The sequence below is a fragment of the Archocentrus centrarchus genome, chromosome 12 (genome assembly GCF_007364275.1).
Source record: "Archocentrus centrarchus isolate MPI-CPG fArcCen1 chromosome 12, fArcCen1, whole genome shotgun sequence".
Taxonomy (NCBI): domain Eukaryota; kingdom Metazoa; phylum Chordata; class Actinopteri; order Cichliformes; family Cichlidae; genus Archocentrus; species Archocentrus centrarchus.
In genome coordinates, this window is record NC_044357.1 from 2251125 (window position 1) to 2270895 (window position 19771).

The window sequence follows — 19771 nt, forward strand, 5'->3', positions numbered from 1 at the left end:
TTTTCTTTTCAGGATCTCTTTTGTTTTACTTATTAATGTTATAACATGCTGGAGTGATGTTAAGGGTTTAATCATCATCCAGAGTGGGGGTAGTGTTACAGGCAGAGCCTTCCCCTTTAGGATTGCAGCCTTGTGGGGGATGTATTCAAAGTGGGAGGTGCCATGTTGTAGGCTTGGAGGGACCGCCCATGTGTTAGTTGTCCTCTGCGCCGCCCTGTGTTGTGTGTTGGCTAGCGCAGGAGAGGGAAAGAAAAAGTGTGTTCGGGGGCGGATGAAAAGAAATAAAGTTTTGTTGCTGAAATCGTGGGAGTTGCTGTCTTTCTACGCCTGGCGGAAGCTGACCCGCTGTGAAGAAGCAGGCTTGTTACCCACTACGAGCCGAGTGAAGAATACGCCAGGGGTCTCCTTACCACGGTTGGGAGCCGCGATCTGGTCGGGTAACATGTGTCTTACCTTAATTCCTTTCCTCTGATAATGCCCCACCTACAGTAGTGTTACCATACTTCTATCTCCTATTAATGAGATCACATTGTATGGTCACTTATTCCTAATATGAACTATTTCACATGAAATCTCAAATGCAAGACATTGATTGCACGAGATGAAGTTTGTCTGTATGAGGTTATAAATGGGAGCCTGTGCCCTTTTGTAGTGTGTACATACTATTTCTCATTAAACTGTGATAACTGAATAATTCAGAATATATACGTTGCCACCCCTCAAAAATTCCTGCCCCCCTCTTGCCACCCCATAAATATTTTTCTAGATCCGCCCCTGACTACATGGTGTTATATTCAGAACAAGACCAATAGAAATACACAAAATACAAAATAAAAAAAGAAGTCACATAAGTAAAATAATCAAGGTTTTTCTTACTAACACCAGATTAAGTCCAATTGGCTTTCCTTTCTTTTCAAATTTAGAGGTCAATAATAGTTGTAATTTTAGTCATATATACATATATATGTGTGATAAATGATTGTTGAATTGCCATAGGCAATGTATTATTAAATCTTGGAATCACAATTTTTATGTATGTTTTTATCTTTATGTTTGTTTCTATTTTTTGTCTTTAGAGTTTTTTGTTTTTATTTTATTCCAAAGTACACACTCCACATGTACACATATGATTTCCAGTATTTAAGCTTTTATAAATGATTTGACCTATAAACATATTTCTCATGAGTTATTATTCAACATGAATAATTCATGTTCAGTCATTTGTGTGCATCACACTCAGGTGGACAGGTATGGTAGCATCTTAAAAGGCAGTCTATTTGTCCTTCTGTTAGCACAGGTGAACAGTGCAAACAACTGATCCATGTTTTTAATTATTCCAGCTGGCTTCAGCTTGGATGGGTGGGGGGTGGGGCGCCACTTTCCCTCTTCGTGCAGTCCTTTAAAATTGTATTGCTTCTCCTAAAGGAATAATGAAAAACAAATTTAATGGGTTGCAATTGGTGTATGATTTTTCTTTTTTTGCCATTTAAATATATTGTTGCATTTCTACATCAGCACAGATGTTTGAGCCTGCTTGGTTTTAATATGAATACATATACAGCTGGAGACTTGACTCTTTACTATACACGTGATTTACATAAAATAAAAACAAAGCATGGATAAAAGATCTATCTACATCTATCTATGTGCCCTTTTTTAAATGTTAAACATGTTTTCTTAAAATGATGATGATGATGACTGCGTAGCCTTATGATTTTTTCATGGAGGACTCCCCTTGCCCTGTCCTGCAGTATTTTAAAAACGAAACCCTGGGGAAACATCGGCGCCAGGTATGCCACGTTTTTTCTTTTGATGGCTCTGAAGAAAAATGGTGACGTTATGCAAATATAATTAAGAAGATGAATAAAAGCACAAGACGTGTGTGTGTGTGTGAGAAAATCTTACAAAGCACTGAGCCCCAATGCGCTTGCACACATGTAAGGCCTTAAAAGGTCAGCAGAACCCGGCTTTCTGCCATCTGGTAGGCTCCTGAGCTTCAGTGTGCTTTAAAATAAAGTATTTTTTACTGCAAAATAATAAAATGCTGATATCTGCACTCGGAGCGCTTTCACTTTACATGCTGACTTTAAATTTGATAGCAGAGGTCGCTCACCTTTTTTTTCTTCTGGCCAAATCCATCCTGAAATTGTTTGTCCCATCTTTACTTCTGTGAATCAAAACATGCAGTTTTGCTGTCAACCCAAAATACTACACTGAGTCAGTAAAGCAAAAATTTAGCTAGTTCTACTTTTTTTCAGATAGAAACCAAATGAACGCGTTTTGATTTTCCGGCCTTTGGCTCAATTTCTGCCCAGCAACAGTGGCCCTCCCACACTCGCCCAGTCATACACTTGTAGAACGTTGGAGATCAGCAAACAAGTTAGCAAGAGCAGCAGGATACTTAGAGTTTTGGTAAAAGACAAATATCACCTATTTTCCTTAAAGTCCATAACAGGAGTTGTGGGATTTGTTTGGAGAAGCAGGTAGAAAACAGGTTCTTTCAAGGTGGTGCAGACAGCTGCTAATGCTAACAGCAGGTTCATTTAACAAATTAACCCAGGTGCTAACACAGACACACAACTCTACACATTTTTGAACCTGCACATTTATCAAATATTACTGAACTTTGTAGCCCGTTTATGGGTCATCTTGTATACTTTTGCTTTAACACAATATATTAATTTTTTTTTTAAAAATGCATATATACATACATGATTTAATTAGCTCAACATTTTAAACTGTGACCATATTGTGTTAACTAAATGTCTGTGGAGCGTGAGCTCATCTTTGGACAATATGAAGATTTTTTTTAACTCAGTCTGACGCAAGCGTCCATTTTTAAACCTCTAAATGTTTTTAACCTTTTACTGTCTGATTGGAATGTTTATGTTTAACAAACTGTACATTAGCTAATGCTTGTATGTATTGTTTGGTTTTGCTTTTGTGGTGGCCTGCTGACCTGTCCATCCATACATGCAGCCTCGTGGTGCATTTGTCTCTGTGTTGGTGTTTCAATATCATGCTTAATATTGTTCCGAGAGCATCACTGAAACTGGTACTTGGTTCAAATACTTTGTGGGTAAGGCTCTACAAAAAAAAAAGGGGAGACTGACTTTCGATTTCTGACTTTTTTTTTTGGTGGTTGACCTGCAGCCAAATTAGTTGCTGTTCCAGTTTATCACATTGTGCACATAAACATTTGACAGTAGAGCTCTGAAGGCCAACACGGCTCTGTTTTAATATTTCTCACTTACAGTTCAGGCAGGTTTAGGTAACATAATTACTCAGATTTAGGCTTGTTTAATAAAGTTTGGGGTTAAAATCATCTCCTTGACAGATGAAAACTTTTGTGTTAGCACAGTTTTTAAGTACAAACCCTAAAGACAAATTTCTTACATATCAAACCTACTTAAAGGACGGCCTCTCCCATCTGTGAACCCTCAGTACTCCCCGACTCTGTGAATCATCACTTTTACTGGTTTCAGGTCACTTTTAGGTTCAGTTTAACATTTCTCCAGTCAGTGTCCCTCTGTGTCGCAGAGTATCTCATGTTACAAAAATATGATTGGTCAGTTTCAGTGAAGCTCCTGGAACAACATTAATTAGTATTTGGTAATTAAAGGTTAATGATGGGTATAAATATGGACTCTGTAAGGAAGGAGAGAATTAAAAAGATGAATAAAAGCACAAGACGTGTGTGTGTGTGTGAAAATCTTACAAAGTACTGAGCCCCAATGCGCTTGCACACATATAAGGTGTGTAGTATCTTAGCAGAACCCGGCCTTCTGCCATCTGGTAGGCTCCCATGTATCTGATGACCTGTTCCTGCACTCACACACACGTAGGAGAGAGAACACAGGATGCATTATCAGCCACAACTTTCAAGCCACATATGAACACAATCCTGAGCTTCAGTGTGCTTTAAAATAAAGTATTTTTTACTGCAAAATAATAAAATGCTGATATCTGCATTTGGAGCGCTTTCACTTTACATGCTGACTTTAAACTTGACAGCAGAGGTCACTCACTTTCTTTTCGTCTGAAATGGTCAAACTTGGTGTTTGTCCCATCTTTATGTCTGTGAATCAAAACATGCATACTCTGAGTTAGTAAAGCAAAAAGACGGACAGATTTTCTGTTTCCTATTCTTTAATTTATGTTTTGATTTCAGAGGGGGAAAAGAAATATAATTCGTTTTACAGTCTATGAATTTGGAGTATGAAATTAAAATTTAAAAAGGAGCCGTTTTTCATTTTTTTAATATCCGTTTACAAGATTAAATACGAATAACTAAAAAGTACGAGGACCACCGGACAACAGTTAATTGATGAATATATGCTGATGAAAATATATAACTACAGCATAGTTATTGTTATAGTTATTCCTTAAACTGTAAAAACTCACCTTGGTGGGCTTTCTTGATAAAAAATTAAAAATGTATGATTGCTGCCGGACTCAAGATGCCGTTGTTATGGCAACAAATGGCAGGCAGAAATGCAAAGTACTGAGCCCCAATGCGCTTGCACACATGTAAGGTGTGTAGTATCTTAGCAGAACCCGGCCTTCTGCCATCTGGTAGGCTCCCATGTATCTGATGGCCTGTTCCTGCACTCACACACACGTAGGAGAAAGAACACAGGATGCATTATCAGCCACAACTTTCAAGCCACATATGAACACAATCCTGAGCTTCAATGTGCTTTAAAATAAAGTATTTTTTACTGCAAAATAATAAAATGCTGATATCTGCACTGACCTAAAATATCCATTTTACATACTCAACAGCCTACAAATCACACTGAGTACCTTTCATGGAACAGCCTGAGATGCTAAAAACCAAGGCCAACTAACTTTTATTGATATTTTTATTTTCAGCAATTTTCACACAGCAACCAGCATTTTATTTTGTCATATTTGCATTTCAGTAAATCTCAGCTGTGGCTCGTGGAGGTTTCAAGTGGCATTTCCACTCTAAAATACTATACACACGGTTTGTCCATGTAGTGGAAATCAGGCTGACCAGCAGAAAAGCCACTATAAATAACACTTTAAAAAATGATATGAGGATAACTTTCTATCCAAATGTGATGTAAACATGGTCACCTATTAAGACTGTAACAGAGCCTTGAGAATATAATTTTTCTCTTAAAAAAGGTCAGCTTGAAGGTCAACCAGATAAAATACAAGAATGGTAAAACATAAACAGACTATATTTAAAAAAAAAAAAAAAAAAAAAAAGGAAACACAAAAAGCTGAGGGCTCATTTCAGGTATTAAACATGAACACAAGATCACTGAGCCATATCAAAGGGCAAGAAAACGAAAAAAATTATCTGAACTTATTCACATGCAAATAAAGAAGCATCTTCTGCCCCGTGAGGCTCAGGTTCATTAACGACCAGGGGTGCTCTGTGAAAAACAAGATCAACTTTGAATGTCTTAATATGTTAAGTCAGCAGAAAAGTAGGGGAAAAAAAGCAAAACTTTATCTGGACAATCGCTGTCAATACACAACTGCTGTCAAGCGTTTAAATGGTGTAAATGAATCTCTGTAAATCTGCAGCATCAAATCAGTCATCCTTCCTCAGATCATGTCCCCACGTTAAAGACAGCAGAGTATCAACAGCAACATGAGCTGCTGCTTCTTCTTGATGGGCTCATGCATTTAATTACTGCAATGTCTAAATAAGCTTTAATATAAAAGTCTGCTGCACAATGTCAATACCAAACAAACATGGCTTAGCTCAACCAACAGGAATGTCACATTTGGTCCTGTGTTAAATAGCCCTGTATGTCTAGACCTCTATGTAGAAAAGATTTGACTTTCATTTAAAGTAACCAACAAATACCCTTGTAACTTAGGGGTGTGCAAAGTTACAAGACTGCAAAAAGGCTCAATAATGCTGGGCTATTGCTCAGCCTATAAAGTAAAAGGTTTCTGGATGATAAGGTTTTCAAAGTACAGCAAAGAGAGTTTGAAAAGATAAAAAAATATGAAGTACTTCACAGTGATAAACTGATGCTATCAGGAGCAGTGCTGCTGATGTATGTGAGAGAAATCATCTCTCACATACATACACACCTCATCAACATGTATTCAAGCTGTGGACACAGACACACTCTCAGCAGCACACACACCTTACTGTGGTTTACCAAGCAGGCTAGACAAGAAGTTAGGGCCCTGGTTCTCTCCTCGTCTAGTGCCCACACCTTCACCAAGGGGATCCAACTGGTTTAGTTCAGACTGATCAAGCATTTCAAAATTCTCTCCATCCAAGTCCGTGTCCAGCTCAGAACTGGACTGCTCGCCATAGCTTCGGTGGGCCTTAGCCCTGGGGGGACCTTCTCTGCGCTGGGTAGCAGTGGGATGAGGTTGAATTGCCCCGGCCAGCACCGCCTGGATCATGTTGCTGGCAATGACTCCAGCCAGGTCTCCAGTGATATTAGAGGCAATTTGCAGGCCGCTGAGAGAAAGTTCAGCATCCAGATCCTCCTGGTCCGAGTCCAGATGACCATCCACATCCAGCACTGAAGCCCGATGACTAGCTAGCCCAGATGGACCCAGGCTAGGTGGCCCAGTGCTCGTGTCATAGTCATCATCCATCAGGGTTTATAGAGGGGAAGTCTGGGAGGTCTTGGGCAAAGGATTCTTCAGCATCACTATGCCTGTCAAAATCCTCAGAGCCTTCTGTCAGTGGGGTCTGGCCACATGATAGGTTAAATGTTCCATTGTCAGTATAAGAAACCTCAGCATCAGAATGCTCAGTCAGTCAATGCAAGCTCCTTTGCAACTACAGCATTGTAACTCCGAAATGACAACACAGGCACGGCTTCTTCAAGACGGGCGCTTTGCCTTGGTTTATTCAACGCCGTGAAAACTACAGAAATAAAACATAAAGGCTTTAAGCACCTCACCACTTTACAAGTACCATATGTGCTTTAACGAAAAAGTTACCTCGTGGCTGCCTGCCACTTCGGAGGTCCTAGGCGCATATTCTTAAAGTCTTGTGCACTTCTAAATTAGCATAAAATAATTAGAACACTATAGAATACAAATTTACAGAATATTACAACACAACAATTACAAATACCTTTCAGCTAGCGAACTGAGGAGGCTGCTGCAGATAGCTCGATTCACGTCCCTTCTGTGTTCCTTTCTTATGCAGCTCTCGTAGCCTCTCGCGTTCACGCACAAACCTCGCGATAATAGCGGTTTAACAAAAAAAATTGCCCTTTGTGGCAAAATAAATGCTTCTTATACATAAAATAAAACATATTTTTACATCATAAACCACAACAACTTTAACCAAAATATTTTAACTGTTGGAAATGAATATTAATTTCTTCTGTGAATTTATCATATCATATCATGCATTTATCAGCGACACTTACACTCCCACCAAAATCACTTATTGCTTGTCAATGTGATTTTCTAATGAGTGTCCAGATTAGAGTCTGTTTTATTATATGTGTCAGCCTCAAATAAAGTCACTACCTTGTGAATAGGTCTTTCTAGGTATATCAGCCTCGTCAGTGGTTTTCCCTTGTCAAAGGTAGTTTCACTGGTCTTTAGCTTCACCTTTCGAACCTTGCCGTCCGGGCTTTCCACAGTCTCGACCACTAGAGCTAGTTTCCACTTGCATCTTGGAGCATTATCATCCTGTATGATCACAATGTCATGCATTTGCAGGTTTCGTGAAACCTTCTGCCATTTTTGTCGCTGCTGGAGATTTAACAGATATTCTTTCCTCCATCTTTGCCAAAACTCATTTGCCAGAAATTGTACTCTTCTCCATCTTTTGTTCAAGAACAAATCCTCTCTGCAAAACTGTCCTGGCGGGGGAAGAATAACTGAAGACTTCATCGTTAAAATGTGATTGGGAGTTAATGGTTCTGGAGCCAAGGGATCATTAAGATATTCCACACTTAAGGGTCTGCTGTTAATGATGGCCATTGTCTCATAAAGGAGTGCTCTTAGACTAGTTGTGTCGAGTCTGCTTGAGGACTTATCTAACATTGCTGTTAGTATGCTTCGTACTGTTCGAATTTGGCGTTCCCAGATGCCTCCCATGTGGCTAGCTGACGGAACGTTCATTACAAACTCGCAACCAATAGCTCTTTGTGGTTCTTGATCCATGCCCTTCATTAACTCCAAAAACTCTCTTTTAGCACCCATAAAGGTTGTCCCTTGGTCACATCTTAATTGCCGGACAGGACCCCTTATGGCTATCAGAACCCTAAGGGCATTCATGAAAGCATCTGTTGATAGGTCATCGAGCGTTTTAATATGCACAGCTCGTGAACATAAGCATGTGAACAATAATCCATAGCTTTTCGCTTCCTTTCTTCCTTCCTTTACCATGAATGGACCGAAACAGTCAACACCGCAATAGGTAAAAGGAGGGGCTGTTCTTGTTCTCACTTCTGGTAACTCTGCCATCTGTTGAACATTTGTAGCCTTTCTGTATCTTCTACACTTAACACAGTGGTAAATGTGCGAAGAGACCATACTTCCACATCCTAGAATCCATATGCCATTTGCGCGCAATTCATTTATAGTCATGCCTCTTCCTTGGTGATGTACACGTTCGTGATAGTGTTTGACGAGTAGGGCCGAAACATGGGACTCTTTGGGAAGAATTGCGGGGTGTTTGACCTGATGGTGTAGGGCTGATTGGGACAATCTTTCTCCCACCCTAAGAACATCTGACTTGTCCAAGAAGGCATTTAGTTGCTTTAGTCTGTCACACTTGTGCAGAGAATTTCCCTTCTGAGATCTGATTTTCTTTATTTCCCCAGTAAAAGCTTCTCTTTGCACTAGCTTGATGATGAACACTTCTGTGTCTCTTCTCTCTTCAAGATATGTTGATTTGTTTGTTCTCTGTTGAACATGCTTGTACTTTCTGATGAATCGTTTGAGCCTGGCGATAGCCTTTACAGCTCTCGACCAATCAGAGAACTTCTTTAAACGCTCTACCACTGGGTTTGCTTCCTTTGTTTGCACTGTGTGGGTATGACCTTTACGAAGTTCAGGATCTGTTTCTCCAACTTCTCCCACCGTTTCCTCTTTGATTGGAAGATCTTGTTTCCAAAGGAAATTGGGGCCCTTAACCCAGTTCGATTCTTTTAGCTGAGTAGCAGTTAAACCTCTTGAGGCGTAATCAGCCGGATTCTCTTCTGAGCCTACATGCCGCCATTTTTCAGGACTGGTGCTTTGTCTTATTCGTTGAATTCGATTGGCGACAAAGGTGTGAAATCTTTTTGCATCATTGCTTATATATGCCAATACAACATGTGAATCTGTCCAGTAATATTCCAGTAGATTTTCGATTTCCAGTTCTCGTTTGATAACATCCGCGTTGCGGACTGAAGTCACAGCCGATGACAGTTCAAGCCTTGGGATGGTCGTTTGCTTGATGGGCGTAACTCTCGCTTTTCCCATGATGAGTGAACAGCTTATCTGTCCTTCCTTGCTTATTGCTCTAAGGTATGAGCATGCGCCGTAACCATCGAGGCGTGCATCTGAGAAGTTATGTAATTCATACTGGATGATGTTGATGTCTTGTGAGTAACTTCGTGGGATCTTCAAAGCTGCCAGCTTGGGTAGGTCTCTTAACCATGCTTCCCATTGTGGTCGAATGTGGTCTGGAAGATCATCATCCCAGTTAGCTTTGTCTTTGCACAACCTTTGGAGTATCTGCTTGCCAATTAATGTGAATGGAGCGACAAACCCAAGAGGGTCGTAGACTGAAGCGACGGTTGAGAGCACCCCTCTCCTGGTCAATGGGTTGTCTTTAACTTGGACTCTGAACTGGAATTCATCTGCTTCTACGCACCATTGTACTCCAAGTGCACGTTCGATGCGGAGTTCTCCAAGAGCCATGTTTTGGTCTTTGGCTTGAGCTTGTTCTTCTTGGGGAATTGCTGCAAGTACTTCTTTACTGTTTGACACAAACTTATGCAGATGTAGGTTGCCTGTTTTACAAAGTGCTCTTGACTCCTTGACCAGCTGTATGGCTTTGGCTGTTGATGTTACACTAACAAGTCCATCGTCAACGTAAAAGCCTCTTTGGATGAACTCAATAGTCTCTTTGCTGAACTTGTTTCCACCTTGTGATGCTATATATTTGAGTCCGAAATTACAGCATCCAGGAGATGAAGCTGCTCCGAAAAGATGCACCTTCATCCTGTACACTGAAGGCTCAGAGTTCAAATCACCTTTGACCCACCACAGAAATCTTAAATAGTCTTGATGTTCCTTAACGACATGGAATTGGTGGAACATTCTCTCCACATCACACATGATGGCGATGGGGCCCTTTCTGAATCGACATAATACTCCAACCAGTGCCTTGGTGAGATCCGGTCCAGACAAAAGGTGATCGTTGAGAGATGTTCCTTGATAGCGTGCAGAACAATCAAAAACCACACATATTTTTTCAGGTTTGTGGGGGTGGTAAACCCCATGGTGCGGGATGTACCATGCTGCCTTATTGTCTAGCTCTTGTTCTGGAACCCTTTCTGCGTCTCCGCGGGTTATAATATCGTTCATAAACTTGACATAATCTTTATAGTATTTCTCATGCCTTTTGAGTCGACGTTCCAATGAAGACAATCTGTGTTCAGCAGATTGCTTGTTGTTTGGGAGATTCAGATTGTCTGTTTTGAATGGTAATGGGAGTTCGTAGTGGCCATCTTTCTTTTGCTTTATGCCTTTGGTCACCTTTGACATGAACAAAATGTCTTCCTGAGAGACTGGATTGTCATCTGTTGCATGCTCAGAGAAATCGGACTCCAAAGCCTTTATCACATCAGTTGGACTTACTTCCTTTACTTGAGCTCTGCATACAAAATGCACTTGTTGCTTGAGTTCAACGGTTGGTTGTGACACAGGAGTTACTTCACGAACAATGATTCTGTGACTTGTGCCGATGGCATCATTGTGATTTTGAACCTGATACAAGCAACCAACTATGCTCCAGCCGAGATCGGTTAACTGTGCATAAGGTTGGTTCTCCTTGCCTGCAAGAACTTCACGTGGTAGGAGGGCTTGTTGACAGTTATAGCCGATAAGTAGACCAACTTCGCATTCAAGCATTGGAGGTAACTTATCTGCCAGCCTTTCAAGATGAGGCCACTTTAAGGCGGTTTCAGATGTCGGGATGTGTGATCTGTTAACAGGGATGAACTCTCTTGTATAGACTGGTGGCAAATCGATTCTCCTTTCATGCTTATATCCTCTAACTTGAAGATTTAGCAGCTTGTCACATGGTATAACTGTTGACTTGGCGGACATAGTTGACAGACGCAGATTGACTTTACTTTTATCTGTGTCAAGATCTTGGGCTACTTCATCCAAGATGAAGGATGTATCACTCTGTGAGTCAAGGAGCGCATATACTAAAACTTCTCTGTGTGGGTAATTTTTTGATGAAACCCAGACAGGTAGTATAGAGGATGTCAACGTGCTTGAAGTCGCTTGAGTTACTCTGTTAGAGGTTGCAATCACTGATTTGTCTCCTTCTTCAGTATCTACTTCATTCTTGTCTTGAGGGTTATCACTCGTTGCAGGTATTACCCTTTTACGCTCAACAAACTTGTCGTCGTGCAGGCATGTTGGATGTCTCCTTTGACATTTTTCGCATGTGCTCCTTTTATCACACTTCTTCGAATGATGTCCTCTCTTTAAACACCCAAAACACAGCTTCTCTGCCTGTGCAAGCTTGACACGGTCTTGGACTGGTTTTTCTGTAAACCTGAAACATTTATCAAGTGTGTGACCATTTCTTTTGCAGAAAAGACAGGTTATAGTATTTGTGTCACTTGAGTTTGTTGAGTGGCTTGTATTTGTCGTTAGTGCTTTTGCTTGAATGACTTGGCTGCGTGAGTGTTTGGGTTTACTTATTTCCAAACCTTTGAGTGCTTGCAATGAGGCTATGGGATCACATGCTAAGTCTGCTTCAGTGGATATAAAATCAGCAAACATGTGAAATGATGGATACTCTCCATTGCTGGTTCTCCTTATTTTCATAGCTGTGCGGTTCCATCTTGTGGTCAACCAATCTGGAAGTTTTAGCAAGAGTTTTTGGATTTCCATACAGTCATTGAGAACCTCTAATGCTTTTATGTGTGTCATCGCAGCTTCACAATTCTTAAGAAAGTCAGCAAATTCTCTCAACTCACTCCCATCCTTGAAGCTTACTTTAGGCCAAGTGTGAAGCTTGTCTCTAAAGCATTTTCCTATGGTAAACAGATCTCCAAAACGCTTTTCCAGCACTTTCCAAGCTAGGTCATAGGCTTCATCTGTGCCCACTAGGAGAAATCCTTCAACCGCTCTCTTTGCGGGTCCACCGAGATACTTTCTGAGATAATAGAGTCTCTCATTCTTTGGAATGTTTTTTCTTTCTATCAGAGTTTCAAACGACAAGTGCCAGTCTTTGAATTTCAGAGGGTCGCCAGTGAACAATGTAGGTTCTGGAGTTGGAAGTCGATTAGCACTTGTTGCTTCTGCTAGTATGCCAACGAGATCAATATTTGGCTGTTGTTGAGTAGCAACAGCAGGAGCTTGCGAGGCTTGAGGGATGAATGGTGGACTTGATGCTTTGAGTGTCTGGCTTGTGGTGGCCTTAGGTTGTGCACCAGGATTTTCTTGAACTTGGTCTATGACTGTAGGAGTGTGTGGCACAGATCCTGGGCTTGTAGCATTATGGATTTGGGTTATATTTAGAGCTTGAAAGGGAACATGTGTTGGAACAGGTATTGCTTGGATTTCACTTCCTGATTTAATGCTGTGTAATAAACTCTGGCTTTCAGAAATACTTTCAGCTTCATCGTAAACCTTTACTCGAGCTTTTGCAGCATTCAGTTTTTTAACTTCTTCCAAGCGTTTAATCTTTCTGCGTTGCTCTTCCATAGCTTGCTGCCTTTCGAAGTTCTCACGTTCCAATTTTTGCAATTCAGCTGTTTCCCTTTCTTGCTCCTCCATTACTGCTAATATTTCTTGAGATGCAGCTGCCTCAGCCTCTGCTTCCAGTCTTTTGATCATCTTTGAGTGTGAGTGAGCTGAACTACCTTTAGACCTTCGTGATTTTGACTTTGATTTAGTGCTTTCAGATCCTAAGCACGACCCAAAATCTAGCCACAGCTCTCCATCGCCTTCTGCGAAGTTTCCCTGTAGCTGGTTTTCAGCTCTTTTGACAATAGATGCAGAAAGTGATGCACATGCATCTACTTTGCGCCTTTCATCTGCATCAGGGGTTTGTATCTGTCGTATTTGTTCATAAATGGTTTGTACATCTTTGCAGGTAATCCTTATATTATTAACCAGCTCATTTAATTCACACTCTGAAGCTTCTTTCCTTAGAATCACTTTGCTCAGTCTTGCTTCATATCTCCATTTTTCAAAAACGACTGCATATTTGTGTTGGAGGCCTTTAAGTTTCTCCTCTTGAAGCTCTTTACCCTTTTCAGTTAATGTTCTTACTCTTTCACTTTTACAAACAGTCTGTGGTTCTGAAATTTGCTCAGTATCATTTTCTTCCACTTCAGTACATGATACAGTACAGTGCTCTTTAAGATCTTTGTCAGACATCTTGTGAGCTTGGTTAAATATCACTCAATGCACTGTTTAAATTACAAACTACTCCTTCGAATTTGTAACTTATATGTGAGTTGAGTATTACGTTGGGATTACTTTGCTTTATACCTTAGCTGTGATGAGCTTCACTCTTAATACAGATACTTCAACTTACAGAACTTAGTAAACTTCACACTTATTTTGATCTTAAGCAAATACACAAAACTTTCCTTAACAACAGCATCACTTTGAAGCCCCGTAGAAATTAAGTAAAATTTGACAAAGGTGTTACAGAAACTTATTGTGGACCTTTAAAATTCACTTAAACCACTCTTATTCTGCTTTTAACACTTTGTTAATTTCTTGTTAATTTCCACCTTACTTCTGTTACATAAGGTTGTTGCTGCTGTGCTTGGCTGCTCGCGAGGGATGAATGTGGGAAATAGCGCTCTCTTGTGGCGCACCACGATGCCGTCACTCACTGCAGCTGCCGTCTTTTTAATGTGCTTCTCGTCGGCGCTGGCTGGGCGAGTTTTCACTGTAACTCCGAAATGACAATACAGGCACGGCTTCTTCAAGACGGGCGCTTTGCCTTGGTTTATTCAACGCCGTGAAAACTACAGAAATAAAACATAAAGGCTTTAAGCACCTCACCACTTTACAAGTACCATATGTGCTTTAACGAAAAAGTTACCTCGTGGCCGCCTGCCACTTCGGAGGTCCTAGGCGCATATTCTTAAAGTCTTGTGCACTTCTAAATTAACATATAAAATAATTAGAACACTATAGAATACAAATTTACAGAATATTACAACACAACAATTACCAAATACCTTTCAGCTAGCGAACTGAGGAGGCTGCTGCAGATAGCTCGATTCACGTCCCTTCTGTGTTCCTTTCTTATGCAGCTCTCGTAGCCTCTCGCGTTCACGCACAAACCTCGCGATAATAGCGGTTTAACAAAAAAAATTGCCCTTTGTGGCAAAATAAATGCTTCTTATACATAAAATAAAACATATTTTTACATCATGAACCACAACAACTTAAACCAAAATATTTTAACTGTTGGAAATGAATATTAATTTCTTCTGTGAATTTATCATATCATATCATGCATTTATCAGCGACACTTACAAGCATCATCAAATGTTGGGCAGAAAGCAGCCAACTCCTCCTCACTGTCGCTGGCTTCACCTGAGGCTGCACCATGTATAGGTCTTCGCAGGAACTGATTATCTTTGACATCATGTACCCACGAACGCTGAAATCCAGCCACTGCAGGACTGGATCCAGCTTCACGCCAACATGCTGAAAAACCCTGTGATAGGCTGCCGGAGGAGCCAGGAGAGTAGCTAACAATGCAGAGTAGGAGAGCACCAATCCAGGAATGTAGCGTCCGATGACAGTCAAACAGCTGAACACTCCACAGGTTGGGAGGCAAAACCAGGCCTCAGCAACATGGTGGCACACTTCGGATGCCAGGATGCACCAGACCAGCTCTCATTTTCTGATTCATCCAGCCTTCTAACTCTAATCTCTGGCCAGATCTTATTTCTCCAGGTATCAACACAGACGAGCACAGCCAGGCCAGAAGCCAGCAAGAACAGCAGGCAGAGTGAGGTCAAAGCGAAGAACCAGAACACAATGTTTACCACAATGTAGAGAAGGACACACTGAAAGGGTTTTTTCCCACACCAGGACAGACTGCAAAAAGGTCAGGACAGGCTCATAGGGCCCCAGCCTGGACCGAAGTGCAGCTTTGACAGCCTGTACCTGACCGTCTCTCTCACTGGAGCTTGATCGAGTTCGAAGGCAGACATTAGACCCCTGCTTGGCAGAGCAATCCCCCACAGCTGCCTCTTGCATTGCTCCACTGTGAGCCATCTTAGCGTCCTACTGTTGACAAAGTAAGCTATTTTGTCATTTTTTTGGCAGAAATGCGGCGCTTGTTTCGGGGGCTTACAATATGGTGTCACCTCTTTTTTCTGAGCCCTCAGTGACCCAATCAGAGTCCGCTTGGGCCCTGCGCCATGGTGCATTCAGCCCCTGGTGTTTTCTATCTCTCTGATAGGGATGGGAATTGATAAGAATTTAGCAATTCCAATTCCATTATCAATATCAATTATTGATTCATTTCCTTCTCGATCCTCTTATCAATATACCACAAATGGGTTGGTTTGCATTAACTTTTTAATGTAAAGTAGAACAAAATTAAAACTGGTATAAAAAATAAGAATTCCTCTTTCAAAATTAACACTATAAATATACATTGCCAACATTATTGAATTACCACTGCAAATGCTGCAGAAAGAGAAATAATCTCTTCTTGTGTTATCTGTAGATGGTATGAGTGAAAGCTCGGCAAACAAAAGATGTGTCGATTGAGAGACTTCAACCCAACCTCCCACCATTTACAAATGCGGGTGCTGATTTCTTTGGTCCATTTCAGGTGAGAACAGGTCGCAGTGTTGTTAAACGCTATGGAGTTATTTTCACTTGCATGTCCAGTAGGGCAGTGCATGTGGAAATGGCACATTCATAAAGTTTTTGTATTCATGCACTGCAAGTATCCCATATCAGGTCCCATATGGATTAGTCGTTAGCTCATTGCATACAGTAGATGTTAGATTCAACTCATTGTGCACACAAGGCACAGAACAAAATGATCGCTCCAGATCACTAATCCAGAGATAAGCATCTACGGTCGTGATGGCCAAACCTATGGCCACACTCCAGCAAAGTCAGTAACTCCCTTATGCACTATTCATATGAACACCATTATTTAGTTTGCAATAAATTGGTTGGTTTAAATGCATTTGTTCTATTTGTAAGCACGCACATTTAGTTCACTTGTATTTTTCTCAACCCATGGTTCATTTTTGTTTATGCTCATAATTAGTTTTTTTCTTTACCGGTACTTACCTGTTCTTATCCTGGGGAGTTGCCTGACAAGATGTTGGCCAGGGCTGACCACACCGGTACACACTGGATAAATTGGACTGCACCACCAGTTCTTGTAGAGGGGAGTGACTTAGTTTCTCCAGCTAAATAGAGCTTTCCATTGGATTGAATCATTTGTATATGGGAGCTTTTAAGATTTTGCTTTTAGAGTTTTTTTTGGTGTTCAGTTTATTAACAAACTTAGCTGTATTGTGGTGTTTGGTGTAGTTGGTGTATTCTGTTTAGTTACCCCTATTGTGTGTCAATGGTCTGATCAGCCAGTATATATGCCCCTGTGTGTCATTTCTTAGGTGGGTGGGTTATGGTTTGTTTGTGCACATTTTTTTTTTTTTTTTTTTTTTTTTTTTTTTGCCTGAGTTCAGTTTTGTTTTTTTGGAGCTCTTTTATGAGCTCAGCATTTTGTAATTTTGATTTTTTTTTTTGGGTTAAAATAAAAAAAAAAACCAAAAAAAAAAAAACCCTATTTTTCTAATATTTCCTGTGACTCCTCTTGGTGACTCAGTCCCCCACATGTGGTGTCAGGAGTGGGATCCTTTGAGTTGAGGAGACAGGATTTTTTTTTTTTTTTTCCTTTTTGTTTTTGCTGTGAGTTTGAACAGCATTTTTTTTCCCCCTCTTTCCCCAAACAATCTTTTTGAGATATGCAGAATGGTGGGCGCCCAAGAAAAGGAAATAAAGTGAAGACCAAAGAGGCCTTGACACAGCCTGAAAAGGAGATGGAAGGAGGAGCTGCAGCCATGGCTGAAGAAACTGAGGGTGAAGGTACTAGGGAGCCAACTCTGCGTGATATAGCAGGAATTCTTCAGGCTCTCATGGGACAACAGGAAACTCGGCATAAGAAGCAGAGAGAGGAATCAGCACAACAAGAGCAGCGCTTCAGGAGTTTGCAACACCAGTTTCGGCTTTTGCAGACGGAAGTGCAGGCCAGGACAATCCCTGTTCCTGAGCCTACGGCAAATGATCCAGAGCCTGTTGAAACTCCAAATGATCATCAGATTCAAGTGGTAATTTTAGAATTTTTTTTTTTTTTTTTTTGGGTTAAAATTTTAAAAAACTCTATTTTTCTAATATTTCCTGTGACTCCTCTTGGTTTTTGACTCGGTCCTCCACAGCGGTCATACAGCCAGAGACCGGTGCTACTGTTAGGCAGTGTGGTGTAAGGACACAACGCAGCGCAGAGACCGGGGCTCGAGCCGGTGACACTCCTGCTGCAAGGCGAGCGCCTACCCACTGCGCCACTGCCACTGCCAGTGGGTACAGTTAGTGCTCTTTGAGGAATTTTGAGCAATTGGAGGAATATCTGGGAGCTTTTAGAATAGCAAAGTGACATTACTGTGACAGTACAACACAGGAGTGATTGTTACTAAAAATGGTTTTGCTTTTATGTTGCGTAACACTCAACATTTTGGCTTTTATTGTGCTAGCTAATTGGTAAGGAAACTGTATCCCCAGCCATTTATTTACAGTGATAAATTAATCGGTTTCAAATATATGGTTGATACAATGCCCGTCTATCCTGAGGGGATGGATGATCACAACCTTGAGGGAGCTCATCAGGTTTTGGTCAATGAAATCTTTTCACAGAAAGTCAGGTTTGTATGAATATTGTTTAGAATATTAACTGCTACAGATTTCATGGCTTTGTGTGTTGTAAATGAATAAGGAAATTAATTCTGTGGACAGCTGCTGCTTTACTCCCATTTTAAATTTGCTGTTTTTAATGTTTCAGGAGTATCATGAGTTTAGCAGAGTGGTGGGAAAAAATCTTAGACTTCTTTGATGCATTTGACCAGATTTCTCCAAGCCTGACGGACCTGTGCAGGAAGAACAAAGGTCTTACTGGGCAGCTGTTGGCTGAGCTTTTACATCCAACAAAGGTGAGTTGATTTGTCCACATCCGTCTCCTCCCTTTCTTCCCATGATGTATTTCTGTATTTCTCATTTCTATTCCACTCATCTCCAGTCTCATTTGCTCATCCTGTTTTTTTGTCTTCTCTCCTTTTTGGATGTAAAGTTTCTTTGTTCGCGTTTGTGATTTTCAATTTGGGAAACCTACAGTTTGTGACTCATTAAACTGTGGAGGAATTTGATAAAATGTCTGGTAACTACTTGTGAATATCTTTGCCAACTGCGTTATATTCTATGTTTGCTTTCAAATAGACCACTGAGCCAGACAGACATAAGATCCCTTTGTCTTTGTTAAACTGCCGGTCATCTTGGGTGATGATCCTTCTGCCTTCTTCAAACCTGACACCGCAAGTAAATGAATTTGTATCATACATAGCAGATGCATGGTTCTGAGGATTTGCACTGTATTTGACTGCACTGAGACAAAGCATGTATTTTCTGTTTGTGTCTTTGGTTTGTTTATTTATTTATTTTTTTGGTTGTTTTATATTACAACTTGTGGTGGTGATATACTGCCTGGTATACTGTAGAGTTTAGTTTATAATCTCCTGTATTATTGCCACCATCACAGTCTTTGTAATAGAAGCCTGTTGCAACTAAAACTACACAACAGTAGTTGTAGTTTCTGCAGTTTTGCAGAAATGTACAAATACAAAAATGACTGGATTTGAGTCTGGTTTTAGCTGTTCTTTCAATAATTACTTTCATTGCTCAGTTTATTTTCTATGAAGCTTTTAATTCTAAACACCTGAAGGTATTGTTGGTGATCAATAGCACGATTTAACTGGCATGGTTTTGTCCTCGTTTCTTTCTCTGCAAGGACGGAACTGATAAGGATTCATTCTGACTCCAGTGGGATTCCTCTGCCATGATCAAAGTCTTCAGCGAAACCTGTCAAGAGTGGCGATCATCTTGGAAGGGAGTGCGGTCATGGCTGAGCTAGCCAACATTCCTCAGGCCTTCTGTGTCCTTTTTTTGGACTGATTTACAGCTTACGCCTGGACTACCCTAAGTACATGAATAGTTTCCACTTTGTCCAGGAGGTGATGCTCAACATGGGTACGGGTAGCCTTTCACCAAAAGTTCAGACTGAAAAAATCAGCTTGCCATGTCAGAATCTTGCTGCTCCAAGTGCTTGGTTTTAATGTTGGACTTAATTTCATCTGGATTCAGTCATGTTTTTGATGTCACTTAGTCATTTCCACAAGGATTCATCTTCAAATTACTACAGGACAGGGCAAATGGAGTCTTCCATGACAATATCCTAAGTAAGGCTACGCATGTTGAACATTTAAAGGGCAGAGTGCAAGAACAGGTCATCAGATCC

General features: G+C 40.7%; 1 protein-coding gene and 2 long non-coding RNA genes across 3 annotated transcripts; all 3 read right to left on the minus strand.

The window, feature by feature from the left end:
• Nucleotides 1-2079: 2079 nt before the first annotated feature.
• On the minus strand, nucleotides 2080-4545 carry LOC115789604 (uncharacterized). Its single transcript, XR_004020708.1, has 4 exons — nucleotides 4405-4545; nucleotides 4029-4078; nucleotides 3719-3825; nucleotides 2080-2167 (listed from the first exon to the last, which is right to left on the minus strand). It is a non-coding gene; the product is annotated as an uncharacterized LOC115789604 (long non-coding RNA).
• On the minus strand, nucleotides 4540-15525 carry LOC115789602 (reticulophagy regulator 3-like). Its single transcript, XM_030743083.1, is given in 8 exon segments — nucleotides 4540-4605; nucleotides 6138-6601; nucleotides 6603-6764; nucleotides 6766-6790; nucleotides 14710-14814; nucleotides 14817-15065; nucleotides 15068-15260; nucleotides 15262-15525. Coding segments are annotated over 7 exon segments (1395 nt in total). The 5' UTR covers nucleotides 15460-15525; the 3' UTR covers nucleotides 4540-4605; nucleotide 6138.
• Nucleotides 13980-14487, minus strand: LOC115789603 (uncharacterized). Its single transcript, XR_004020707.1, has 3 exons — nucleotides 14409-14487; nucleotides 14270-14329; nucleotides 13980-14192 (listed from the first exon to the last, which is right to left on the minus strand). It is a non-coding gene; the product is annotated as an uncharacterized LOC115789603 (long non-coding RNA).
• Nucleotides 15526-19771: the final 4246 nt, after the last annotated feature.